This window comes from Dicentrarchus labrax, unplaced genomic scaffold, assembly GCF_905237075.1.
Source record: "Dicentrarchus labrax unplaced genomic scaffold, dlabrax2021, whole genome shotgun sequence".
Classification (NCBI taxonomy): domain Eukaryota; kingdom Metazoa; phylum Chordata; class Actinopteri; family Moronidae; genus Dicentrarchus; species Dicentrarchus labrax.
Window position 1 is genome coordinate 9,629,361 of NW_026136724.1, and position 13,331 is coordinate 9,642,691.

Consider the following 13,331-nt stretch of genomic DNA (forward strand, 5'->3'; position numbering starts at 1 on the left):
CTGTCAATGTTAAGGTTAATAGTGGATACAGTTGCAGGTCGACGTTTCAACATTTTACTTTTCGCTATCTTAACCATTAATCAAACAGTTTTAGTTAACGCATATTTGAACAGTTATCTACTTTTAGCTAACTAGTATAACCATTAGTTATATCTGTTTATTTTACCCATTACTTTTAGCTAACCATTTCAACAGTTTAACTATTCATTTTAGCCATCCATCTGTTTAAACTGTTTATCCACAGCTAACTGTAAACATTATCCATTACTTTTAGCTATCTATTTCAACCATGGATCCATTATTCTTAGCCTATCTGTTTAACCATTAGTATTCATAAATAATAAAGATTATTATTAGAACTTATTTGTTACTTTTAGCTTTAAAATTCCTTGCTCGCCTGCTACTTTTCACACACACTCGGTGCATATAGTGTCCAGGTGCTATAGCTGACCATTTTTAGCTTAGATACCAACTGATCTACAGTCGTCCCATGTACCCTATGTAACAGTGGTGGTCCCTGGGGTACAAGTACCCTTGGTTGGGAATTAATGTTTTAGAGTACGTGTGTGTGTATGTGTATAAGCCTCTGTTTATACTCTGTACTTTGTTCTGTGCATCTGTGTATATGCATCAACATCTGTGTCAGCAGGTGTGTGTGAACTTGCCACTAACAGGGTGACAGGTTAGGTGCTGTGTGATGCCCCGGGGCCCTTGGGCTTGCTTAGCATGCACAAACTGAGCACACTAGTCCTCAGACAATACACTACTATGCTCTGCTCTGCACCTGTGTTATGTTTTCATGCTGACAAAGATGTGCTTTCCTTTTCGCGGGCTAAAGATCGGCTTTGTTTCCATGACTCAGAGACTAAAATAGTAAAGCTGCCACCAACTCCGAACCGAGGCTCTTTGTAATAAAAAGGCCAAATAACTTCGAACACACAAACACAGCAGTGAATGGTTAGCAAATGGGTGGTATACAGATTGCTCACCGCGTAAAACTGGCACACAAATGCTGAGTGAACACAATTCACTTGGCTTTGATTTTCTTCTCAGGATTTTCCAGCGTGCAACAAAACTTATATTGTCAAACATGCACAGCGTCATTGGATATATTGCATTTTTTACCATAAAGTAATTTAATATCATTCATAATTTGCAAACTCTCGGATGGTGGGGAAGGAGATGAACAAAGTTTACAAAAATGGCATCCAAACTCTAAACATGTAATGCAATCATTTATAAGACCTGGGTATTTATTTCAATGGAAATAACCATGACAGCACTATGACAATAACCCAGCAATTCAAAACAACAGAAAGAGAATATTTATTTACTTGTCACAGAGTCGAGCAGTTGTGATGTTGTCACTGTTATGACTAAAAGAAAATAGAAGCATTAAATAATGGGAAAGTGGGTCTGTGTCATTTCTGGTCAGTCACTATCAGTGTCAACATAATCTAATCAGAGAAAAATATACTACTGCCCCCTAGTGGATTCAGAAAATACTATGACCATGAGTTACAAAGGGTGACCACCAAAGTGTGTAGCATATTATTCACCTAATGTGTGGTTGGGCTTTAATTTGTCAGCCATATGTAGCTCGCACCAAGATACCTAGACTGATTTTATTTTTATACATTGTGTTGTGCTCATCGATGCTGTTGCCTGAAAAGCGACCCAACCAGCTCCCTCTTCATTTTTTTTGTTAGTCTAAAGTCCCAAGTTTCTTTATTTATGTGAAATACAGCAGGTTTTTCCATTGATGGGAACAGTTTGTGATTGTCTATCACGAGTCCTTGAGTAAAACCCTCAGTCTCAACCACTGACACAGATGAGGATGGCATAGACAAGTGTCTCTGAAAAAGCACTTAATGATAATTTCTTTTGTCAAATTTCAGCAGTCTGTGAAGTCTTTCCTTGTTTCAGTGGTTCTTCTCTTTAGTTTTTGTCTGTTTTGTTCCATTATAGTGCCATTATTTCTTGGACAGAAACTTCATCTTGTTTCCTGGAGTGATGAAAAAGAAACAAGAGTGTTTTGAGGTGAGAATAAACCTGGAGTAGATTGTTTGTTTCACTATAACAAAAAAATTCCAGCTAAGAATTGCTCAGAAACAACCTTACCCAAGCCTTTGAGAAACCTGTTAACCCTGCGGTGTTCATTCTCGTGGATGGAGTCTAGATACTCTTGCACCCTCACTTCAAACAGTCCTGAAGAAAGAGAAAGATTCATGAATCACCAGATCACCTCCTAACAGCTGAACCTGTTCTTTTTACTGCAGCCCTTTACCTCTCAGGGCCTGCCTGTGGAGCTCTCTCTCCTGGATGAACCAGCCAAACATCTGGGTCTCCATGAAGACCTCCAGGAAGCGGCGCACAGTCTTAGACGGGATTGCTTTACGAAAACCCTCGCGCTGGAAGGAGCACGGGACCGGGGAGGAAGAAGAGGAGGAGTAGCCGTCTTCCCGTTCTCCGATGATGAAGAGTGGATAGTGGCCTATCAGCTCCACGAAGAAACGGACAAAGGCCTCGGAAACAACGGTGCTAAGATGGCCAGCGTCTGAAGAGAAGAGGAGGAATGATTGTAGCATACATACAAAAATACTCCTGCTTTGGTTCATTCATAAACATGACTATTTATTATTTTTATTTTTTAACCTTTCTACATTTTATTGTATTTACTGGTGCAGTATATCCTATCATTTATAGGATGTTATTAGATTTTTTATCAGTTTTTATCGCTCTAATCTTTCCAGACAAGTCTGCTAGTTATTTGTTTTTTTTTTTACTTTTTTGTCATTTCATTGTTATTATTGCAGTTGTTTTTCATATATTGTACATCCTTCTAGCTCGTATCAGTGTGAACTCAGACATCGCTGTAAAAGAGCTTAATGCTCAGTCAATTTCCCTGAATAAACAATGGTTGATGACAACCACAAGGTGCTGCTCAACTATGCTTTTATATTTCAGTCCTTGTTATGTCTCACCACTGGGTGTGTCTCCTCCTCTCTCATTAGCGAGCTCTCTTCTCCTCTCCAGAACATTCTCCAGGGCAGACTGGAGCTTAGAAGGCAGGATGGAGTCCTCATCATCCAACTATATGTGACAAAACAGGATAGAAAATCCATTTGTGGGCATGTTAAGGTTGGAATAATTTGTTCTACATTCATGCAGCTCATGCAAAGCACACAAACATGATTCAACGCATGGTCTACCTGTCTGAGAAACCGACTGTTTCCAAGATCGACAACCAGAACCTGTGCATAGGAAGACAAAATTATTGAAATGTACAACACTTTTGCATTAATAATGTGATAAATCTGTTCACAGCTGTACATAATTTAATCTTCTGATGACTCTTTGTGCCTCTCTGACCTCCTCTAGCGGTAGCTCAGTGAGCTGGGGCAGGGAACTGGACAGCAGGCCAACGATGAACGGGGTCGGAGTGCAGACGATGTCGAGCATGGCCGAGGGCAGTACAGGGATGTAAGTGTGCTGCCATACAAAGGGGTAAAGCAGCGCCACAACAGCATGGCAGCACTGAGAGAGAGTACTATAAGGAGAGACACAGCGATAAGATATCTTTAAATGATAGGCTCTTTTTCTGGATGAGAGTTAGGGATGGGCAGACAAAGATACAGAAAATCAGTAACTTACTTATTCTCACCACATGAGGGTGCTATGGTCTAAAATACTGTCTAAGCACTGTGGATGGTCCCTAAAGTAATAACATTTCCCAGAGAGGAAAGCAAAGCCACATACTTCTTTCATTTACGTCATTCAACTTTGCATTCCAGCCCTCTACTAGTGTGAGCACTCTTTCTGACTCCCACAGGCTTTCTCCTGCAGAACAAACAAACTGGCCCCAGCACAACAACTCAACAGACTGGCCTCAAAATATCTCTCTGGCATGTTCCCTGAATAAAACTGGGGCTGCCTTAAATTTATTTTAAAATGTGGGTCTGGACCACCCACAACTTAATAATGAAAACATCCCTGACGCTTGCACCTAATATCTGCCAACTCCATAATTACATAAACAGTGGAAGAAGGATGTTCAACCTCATATTTCAAGAGCCATCAAATGAGCTGTCACATAGCTACAGATTCCAGTATTTTATGTGAGCCTGCAGGATAAATGGCTCCAGTGAAAGGACCGACCTGAGTTTGTCAGCGGTGAAGATGACCCTTCGCTCCAGCAGCAGAGACCCGAACACCCGGAGGAGCAGCCGTAGACTCAGACAGGAGAACAGACACTCAAAGTCCACGTGCTCCAGGCGTGAGTCTGACGGTCGGCAGAGCTCCATCACCTGGGAATAAGTGGAATAAAAGATAAATCTACAAAGTTAAAAGAAAACAACAGTAGTTTATAGTTTTTAAATGGGCATTCATTGTGTGACCTTTATTGATCTCTGAGTAGTTTTACTAGTTTACTAGGTGCTTATCACTGGAAGTCAACCTGAAAAAAGACATTTGTTGCACACTCTAGTTGCTTCTACTCTAGTTGAACTCTTTTTTATTAAAAGTGGGGTTTATTCTTGTCACAAACTCCAGCTAAATGAATGTTTTGCATCACTAAATTTGAGATTATAGCACTCAAAATGCTGACATGAGCATTAAAGTTACCCCAGTAGAGACGACAGTAGGCTAACTTGAAATTCTAATGGACAATCAAACATATTTTTTTCAAAAACAGGCTATTTGCTTTTCTTTTACTAACTAATTAGATACTGAAAACTAATTTCAGTATTTATGCAGCCTCCAGTTTTACTTGCTCCACTATCAGTCACCTCAGTGCCTGAGCCGGGTAGGAAGGTTTTAATGGTGATGGTTCTGCCTGGAGCTGGGAACTGAGCCTCCATGATGGCTCTCATAAAAGGCTGCACAAGGGCAGGGGACAATGCCCTCCGCCTCTCCACCTCATCCAGCACCTACAGTACACACAAAAACACACACTTTACAAATGTGCTTGATGACTTTAATGTCAATATTATCACATGGAACCAGTGGGAGGGTTTTACCTTGGAGAACAGGTTGAAACAGCCAAGGTGACTAACAATACAGTAGACCTCCGGTAGACGTTTGCCTTTTCCACTGGGCTGAAAGGAAAAGGTGAAAGCTTACTTGCTGCTGCTCTTACACATTAATATACCCATCAATAGCACTGAAACACACACACATACTGTAGAAATACATAGACAGAAACATAGGCAAAGGCACACACATACCAATTTTCCCAGTCTCACACACTTCCTCCCAGACTCTGAGATGGACTGTTTTCCCACAGGCACGCCGACTATTTTGGCACGCTTATTTACTCAGCCGTCACCGTGGTATTTAGCCACTTCCTGTTCAGTAGCGGTGCACTTATTTATTCTACTCATTTCTATTTACCAGTAAACGCCGGCAGTATCCAAACCTCCTGCTCCCATCCTCTCCAGTCAAAACAAAAGCGAACATCTCACTATGAGGGAGGACCCACAACAAATACACAAACAAACAAGTGATTAGCATATTTTGATTGTACATATGAGAAATACACACAGATAATACTGAAATGTATTATTTTTGTGAACAGCCTAAATGGACATATCCACACACAGCAGTCATGTATTGGGGCTTGAACAGCAAGATTACTAGTGATAATAAGAGTTGAATTTGAGTATTTAAAACTATTTTGACTATTAAACTGACTCCAGTTTGTGTGGAGTTTCATAAACAGTGGCATTAAGTTCATTTTCATACTCTCACCTTGGGTAGCTCTCCACCGGCTCCCAGTCTTTGGCATCAGGGAAACAGAACTGAGGAATGATCCTCAGCTGATCCTCCGTTTCCCTCATGAACTTGAAGCTCCGCTCCAGCTGCAACATAACAGCGATGACGCTATGGGACTGGTACTTTGGTGTATTTTCATTCACTTAATTTCCATTACAATTTCACGCATAGGTATGTATCCATAATCGTTTAATTCACAGAATCTTGTCCGGTAGACTTGTGATCAGTCACATATTTTGAATTGTTTTAAATGTTGACTTTTGTCTGTCTGTGGTTCTATTTTAAGGCATTCTGTCCCAGAAGTTAAAGGGGTACTTAAGGGATTTCCGTAAAGTTTGTGGACTGCAGAAGAGGCCGAGCCCAAAAAAGACGGATCCTTCATTTCCCATAATGCACCTGGATTCTTTCATTAGACCTTTCCTGCCTCCTATATCCTAACCTCTTTCAAATCCCACATTTTGTATTTCAGCCTTTCTGTTACAAATTTAAAGCCTCAAGCCCAAGTTGAAATAATTGATGATGAGATCATGACTTTTAAAAAGCTCCCTCTGGAGCAACTGAAGACATTTTACAACTGCTTTCACACGCTGGGTACTGACTACTTAACGTAACTGAACTTAATGTGTACAATCTGTGGATTTCCCCTTACAAACAAAATTACCACCAAAAGCTAGTAAAGATTCAAGCACTCCTCTGCTCCTCACCTTTGGTGGGAACTGCTGTGTGACCTCCGGCAGATAGTGGCCTCCAGCTTTCGACTTATGCAGTGACACAACTAGAAAATATTCAAAGAGCTGACGCTGGTGGAGCTCCTGTTCCAGAGAGCTGTTGGTACCGTTGTAGTGGACTTGAGACTTGCTTGGCTGGCTCAATATGGACTGGACTGACACCAGACGCTGCCGTTGAGCTGGAAAAGAGGAAGGGGATATACAGTATTGTTATAAATTGAGGATGTCAAAAGATGTAAAGATTTAAAGACAAAAAGAGGAGTTGTGTGTTAATCTACCTTTTGCTCTTTCTTCAACTTCACTCTCAGAGTCACTGTTCTCATCTGTTACTGCAAACAAAAGCCAGGTGTGTTAAGCCAAAACCCCACATTTACATTATAGGCATTAGACAACACAGAATAAAGTCTCATATCTTCAGGATGATCATCATTTCAACATCATCACCTCTCCCTGAGCTTGTCTCAGCGTAATGATAGATCCTTCGCAGATGTTTCTTCCCGATCCGAGCCTCAAAGATGCTGTTGATTCTTAGTACTACCTGTTGGAAAAAGGCTCTGACTCAGTGTGAAGAAATACTACAGGATGATGTCTTTCCTCAACGATGAGAACACCAATTAATAATATTTTGGAAGCTACAGTGAAACCTGGCAGCCACACCTGATTTCAGTTAAAGGTGGTGGTAAATGTTGTAAGATAAAACCCTCTACTTTACCTCAGGGATTCTGGAAAAGAAAATACATATACAGCTCTAAAATATGCACTCAAACACGCACCGTTGGTATCCTACGGCAGGTGCGGCTGTAGGGATCCCCAGTCAGCCAGGAAGTGTGTTCAGGCCCAGTGGGAGTGGAAGGAGGGCTGAGCTGGGGTGGAGATGAAACCCCCCCGCTGCTGGTGCTGTGGGTGGACTGGTTGCTTCTCCGCAGGTCCAGCAGCTTAAAGCTCCTGGCTGAGTTCTGCCTGAAGAACCCAGGCCTCGAGGTCTGTAGATACAAAAATCATTTAATACATTTAAATAAGAAGCATTGTCACTGTAAAGTATTATGCTTGGCTTGTACTGCAGGGACCTTGGTAGTATCAGCGCCAGGAGAGGAGGGCAAAGACTGCTGGGAACACTGGCTCTCCAGCTCTATGTCCTCATAAGGGTTCTCTTTGGACGAGTCTGCAGGGAGACCAAAAATGGCAACGTTCAATACATGTTCATAGGCATTTTATAGGCAAAACAATAGTCTATAGTCTCAAATATGTGATTCTGATATATTTTTTGGGCTGAAGCCGCCCATATTCAATATTTGTAAATTTGACCATACTGAGCATTTATGTTTTCATTTATATTAATGTAGTTCATGAAGCAGTGGGAAAATATCAGATCAAAAATCCTTTTTTTGTCCAGCACTTGCTCATAAACCCTAAAACTGGGTTTTTGGTACAGATTAAACAATCTACATCATGTTAATTAGTGAGATTTAGAGCTGCTTTAAAGGAAAAGCTGATTTTCTGAAAATCTGATCTTTGGACAGAGCCAGGCTAGCAGTTTCTTCCTTTTTCCAGCCTTATACTAAGCTAAGCATATTTACAAACATGAGATTGGTATTGATCTTCTCACTTAACTATCAGAAAAAAAGTGTATTTGATAAAATGTCAAATAATTTCTTTAATTCTGAAATCAGTTATGGATAACAGAGGTGTCTGACCTATATCCTCATAGTGATGTTCCTGAGACAGTGAGCGAGAAAACAATGGGCTAGTTGACCTTGCAAGGTCTTCAAGCTCAAAGGATTTCCTGTCATGGTGAACAGAAAAGTGCAAATTAGTTCCACAGTATGAATTAATTTGTTAAATATGGTCAAACGTTAAACTCTGTGTAGAGTTTACTCATTCATCCAGGTAGTGCAATGTCAGGTCTAACAGTTACTATAGCCACAAAACTAAATATTGTATTTTATGTTGGTTTAATTAATTTTTTGTTCCCTCTATACCTGTTGATGCTGTCTCTGACTCTTTCACCCCTAGGTCTCCCGTAGACACCAGAGGGAGGTTTGGAGGAAGTTTTAGTAGAGATGGAGGGCAGTGGGGGGAGGTTCCTCTGCCCTCTCCCCTGCCTCTGACTCCTCCCAATAGAGGCAGTAGCTGGATGCTGGAAGGTACGTTGGGGTTTGGGGACTGGGTTGATGGGGGGCGCCCCTGGCTCTGTGTACACATTCTCCTGGTGCTGCTTCCCTTCTCTGGCCTCAGAGGATTTCACTGCACTAGTTTGACCCAAAACTTCAGATTCTTTCTTCTTCACCTCTACTGGTCTGTCCCTGCTAGGTGGGCTGAAGTAGTTTCCGAGCTCTGTAGGAGTTTTCCCGTGATTCTCCCCCATAGCCTCCAGCTTTTTGAAAAGAGTGAATACAGCTCTCTTCTCCTGGCTGGGTTGTTCGGCTGTTCTCCTGTCATTGCTTTTCCTCAAGGTCCCCAACTGCTGTTGCATTGCCCCCGTAGGTGAACAAGGCCTCGAATCCCTAAGCTTTTCTACATTCTCTTTCTCGTGATCTTGCTTTTCCAAATGGACAACTCTGTCACAATCCTCCCCTTTTTGGTGCTCACTGGGCTGGCTGCTCTTGAGCGTCCCTCTTTGCTGTTTCCCAGTTTCAACTGGTGAAGAGGGCCTTGAATCCCCAAGTTTTCCTACATTCTCTTTCCCAAGATTTTCCTTTTCTTTATGGGCTACTCTCCTGCAGCTCCCTGCGCTATGCTCATCAGAAGCTGTACTGTTGCTTCTTGTCAGGGATTCTGTCCTTTTTACGCTGGCACACTGGCCCAAAGAACCTGAGGTAATAGGTGCATGAGGGGGTTCCTTCCCCTCCCACAGAGAAATCTTGTCCTTGATGTTGCCTCTATTGGATCTGGGGAGCTTGTTGCCTACCAAGAGAGTGTTGTCATTGCTGTGAGGGTCAAAGGTCGACCTCCTGTGAGCCATCACAGGTGATTCTTCCCCCTGGTTGCTCAGGTTTTCTAATGGGGTGAAGGGGCGCTTTGGTGCCCCCTCTCTTCTTTGCTCGGCTCTCTTGTTTTCCACCGAAGCGATTTGGATACTACTTCTCTCACCAAGACAGCCCTTATTTAGCCTAAACACACAAAGATAAAAAACACTTTTACTGAAGTCTTATTACAACCTCAGTAGGCTATATTTACGCCAAATGACATTTCAAGCAATTCTGCAAAACGCCCTCATACCTAAACAAGAGATAAGGTTGTTTGTCAATGACTCCCAAAATAACATAGGCCTATATTAGTGATTGACCGATGTGGGATTTTCAATGGCCGATGTAGATGCCAATATTTAGAGAGCAGGGTTGCCGATGGCCAATATATAATGCCAATATCTAAACCAAGAAAAGCAATATACAATTCTATTCTATCCTATTCTATAGGAAATTCAGTATAATTCAATGACTAGTCTATAACTGGCCTATGTAACCGTACCAGTAACAGGAAATCAAAAGGACCTTCATTGTCATAGTAACAATAGTAAAATTGGACACAGTTTGGTAAGGTTTAGGCATCAAATTACTTGAAAAGGAAAACATATGGTGTGGCACAGTTGAGTTAGTGAGCAAGCAGAGTAGCTGAAATAGTTAGATAAAAGTAATGTATATATATTTTCGAAATAGTTGGCTAAACTTAATGTCAACAGTTGAAACTGTACAGGATAGTCAACACTAGCTGAAAGTAGATGGATAAGAAGTTGAAACCAGCCCATTAATTGGATGAAAAAATGTAAGAATATGTACTTTTTCGTGAGTAAAGGTATTAAATAACATCTACTTTGAAATCAATTGAAATGTACGCATTTGGTTACTGATTCTTCAGCTCATCTGATAGGCTGTTAGGGTACGACACATTTACAAACCTAAATTCAATCAGGAAACTGCGATAATATTCCATCAAAAGACTACCAGAGTTTCCTGAACTTTCCAGTACGGTCACTGACTGCCAGTTAGGGGACACGTAGTCTTTTTCTGGCGACAGTGGGAAAATTCAGCCTGAGAGTAAATGCCAGAGGACAACCCTATGACCGAGCATCTTCTTCTCATCAGCCTTGCTAAATAAACACATACTTGGACCGGGGCCCATTTCATCAAACCGTTATGTTTTAATAAATAAACGGGAGGAAATGGGAAGCCCTAAGTTGAAAGACCTTTACTGACTTTTCCTTAATGAATGCGATGAGTAAAGGGCAATCTAAACCATGTTGCTTTTTTCTCAAGCTCAGGATGAATTTGTGAGGGAAAATGTTCACTTCCTATAGGGAAAAAGTTCACCAATAAAGCTATTCTAATACAAACCTGTTGATAGTGGAGTAAATGCAGTCCGTCCTGGTGGTCATTCTCTTATTGGCTGCCATGATCACTGTACACCTGAGACAGAGAGAGAGAGAGAGAGAGAGAGAGAGAGAGAGAGAGAGAGAGAGAGAGAGAGAGAGAGAAGAATTCACCTTCAGCCAATTCATTTATTTCTCGAAGCATTTCTTTGCTCTGAGTGTGAACATTAACATTTTTATTGGCATCCTGTCTGGCTTGGCTCGAGCTGACAATTAGTGTCAGACCTTTTCACTGAGACTGAATATCTCTGCACACACTTGAAAACTTTTTTTTCCACATTGTGTATCAGAATGAGATTAAGATCCTTGGAGAGACTGACATTTTATGCAGTGTGACCATTCATTCACAGCTGGTAATTTACAGTATTTGGGGGCCAGCTGGGCAGACTCAAGGAAAAACATGACAGCCAGGGACTCGGTGCAACTCCCTCGAGCAGTTCATCACACAAACCAACATTTCAACAGTCATTAGGGACCTCTTGCGTGATTGAATCACTAACTGTCTTTTCTTTTCTTATTGCGTGCTCTTTATTCTGCTGCTTTCCCCTCACAGGAGACCAACCTTTGACCTTCACTGCGACTAAAACACTGTGCTCTCCTCTTCTTGACTCTCATACTTTCACATCTCTAAGGCCAATGTTTCAAAGTTCAGTGGCCTCCAAGATAATGCTTGGTAATTTCCCAGCTCTGAGGCCGTTGTCATCATTTGTTTAGTTGATATGTAGTCCAAATGACAGGGTAGCTTGAGCAGAGGGACTGCACACAGCCCCTTAAAGACATAGGCTATAGCTGATTATCTGGGAAACAAGGCAATCAAATACTTTACTGCGTGATACAGACAGCCAGCCATCAAGAGCTGCACGATTAATCAAAAAGTGGGTACAGTTTTCTTTATGCTAGAGGTCGCTTTTAGGAAATTCATATGCCCAGATGATTTTTTTTAACCTAAATAAATAATACAACACGAACATATGAGTTTATTAATTCAGAATGAAATAAAATTATTCTCCAATACTGGACTTCAGGTGCAGGAAATCCAATGAAAATATGAGACAACACAGTCTTTTGAAATCACATTGGCCTTCATCACATTTTGTATATTAAATATACCAAATTTAATCTGTTTCTTACCTCCTTCTGTCGTACAGTTTCCATGTGTTCGTAAGTGAAATGGCAGCGCAGTACAACCGATGCTGCTATAAGAGTATCCATTGGTATAACCTCCAAACCACTGTGGTGCAGTGTGCTGTATGTCCAGGTTAAACAGTCTGCAGTAGGTTTTCTAATTAGATTTAAGCCTCGAAGTGAGTCGTCAGTTGTTTAAGTGGATGAGAATAGAGACATAAGGGTCTCACCTCAAAGTACTGTACACTTGTCTCCCTGTCTCTTCTCCAATCTCCAACTTTCATTCACTCTTTCTCTGCCCACACACCCTGGATGTGACTTCCTCCCTCTCTCTCTCTCTCTCTCTCTCTCTCTCTCTCTCTCTCCCTGCCTGTCTCTCTCTCTCTCTCTTCATGCATCCCTCACAGCTGACATTATGAAGAAGCTAGAATGAATGAATCACTATTAATACTGACTTAAACTACTAAACGTCATAATCTTGCCCTCTGGCTGCAGGAAAATTACTGACATATGGGACGGACGTCATTGTATTACATTTCTTCCCTCCAAATCTGAAGTTAGTTGGAATTCACATCACAGCTGCTTCCAAGCTACAGTTGCTTATGCAGCTGTAGTACGCCAGCCCACCCACCTTGCCCCAATTGAATATTCATTTTCATACAGAAATGAATTAGATTTGCAAACTGCAAACAAAAGACGAATTTACAAGGGGCTTTGAAAACACGTTCAAAGAGAAACTATCATCATAATACGTACGTTTTTTTTAGCTGTCATGAAACAAATGACTTCACATAGTCAAGATGTAATAGTACAACTACAAAAACAATTAAATACTTTGTTTAACCTTTGAGTTTTTTTTAACTGTTTTCTGTTTTCTATTTAACCCATTCCCAAGGTTCCAATATATGTGTCTATTTCTTTTTTTATATTTATTAATTTGTCTTAAGTTGTAATCTTAAGTAATCTAAACAGACGATACCTTGTATAGTAAATTTACATCCCTTAAAATGTGTACATGCAGTTTAAAAACCAGTATATATTAACCAAACTAACGGTATGTCATTGTTAAAGGCTTACCAGAATTCAAGTGCTGACCAAGTTCAGTGCTGGATCCCTGTTGCAGTGCCAGGCGGTGAAGTGGACTGTTTATGTGGCGGTGCAGATTTTAAACTATGTCGAAATCTGCCTGCAGCCAATAAAGGGTTGTCTCTACCCTCACAAGTGGCACAGTGACAGGTGAAAGCTGAACAGCTGTCTTGCTCAGTTTCTACTGCTGTCACTGCACTCTGTGCCTCTTTAAGCCTGTAATGCCACTCCTGTCCTGCTGGTGGCAGCAGCAC

At 41.2% G+C, this 13,331-nt stretch overlaps 1 protein-coding gene across 3 annotated transcripts; it reads right to left on the reverse strand.

The window, feature by feature from the left end:
• Positions 1-1,232: 1,232 nt before the first annotated feature.
• Positions 1,233-13,225, reverse strand: LOC127358610 (DENN domain-containing protein 2A-like). 3 transcript variants are annotated; one of them, XM_051391831.1, is made up of 20 exons: positions 13,069-13,225; positions 10,832-10,903; positions 8,480-9,610; positions 8,195-8,283; positions 7,568-7,662; positions 7,274-7,483; positions 6,945-7,038; positions 6,779-6,829; positions 6,477-6,679; positions 5,749-5,858; positions 5,392-5,461; positions 5,019-5,096; positions 4,788-4,928; positions 4,159-4,307; positions 3,373-3,550; positions 3,213-3,254; positions 2,985-3,093; positions 2,288-2,557; positions 2,122-2,208; positions 1,233-2,005 (listed from the first exon to the last, which is right to left on the reverse strand). In XM_051391831.1, exons 2-20 carry the CDS (start codon positions 10,888-10,890, stop codon positions 1,974-1,976), a joined length of 3,198 nt encoding a protein of 1,065 aa, XP_051247791.1. In that variant the 5' UTR covers positions 10,891-10,903; positions 13,069-13,225; the 3' UTR covers positions 1,233-1,973. The 3 variants fall into 3 exon arrangements, with proteins under 3 accessions (XP_051247791.1, XP_051247792.1, XP_051247790.1); XM_051391832.1 differs by lacking the exon at positions 13,069-13,225 and adding an exon at positions 11,998-12,349 and having other exon boundaries at positions 6,779-6,823; XM_051391830.1 differs by lacking the exon at positions 13,069-13,225 and adding an exon at positions 11,998-12,348.
• Positions 13,226-13,331: the final 106 nt, after the last annotated feature.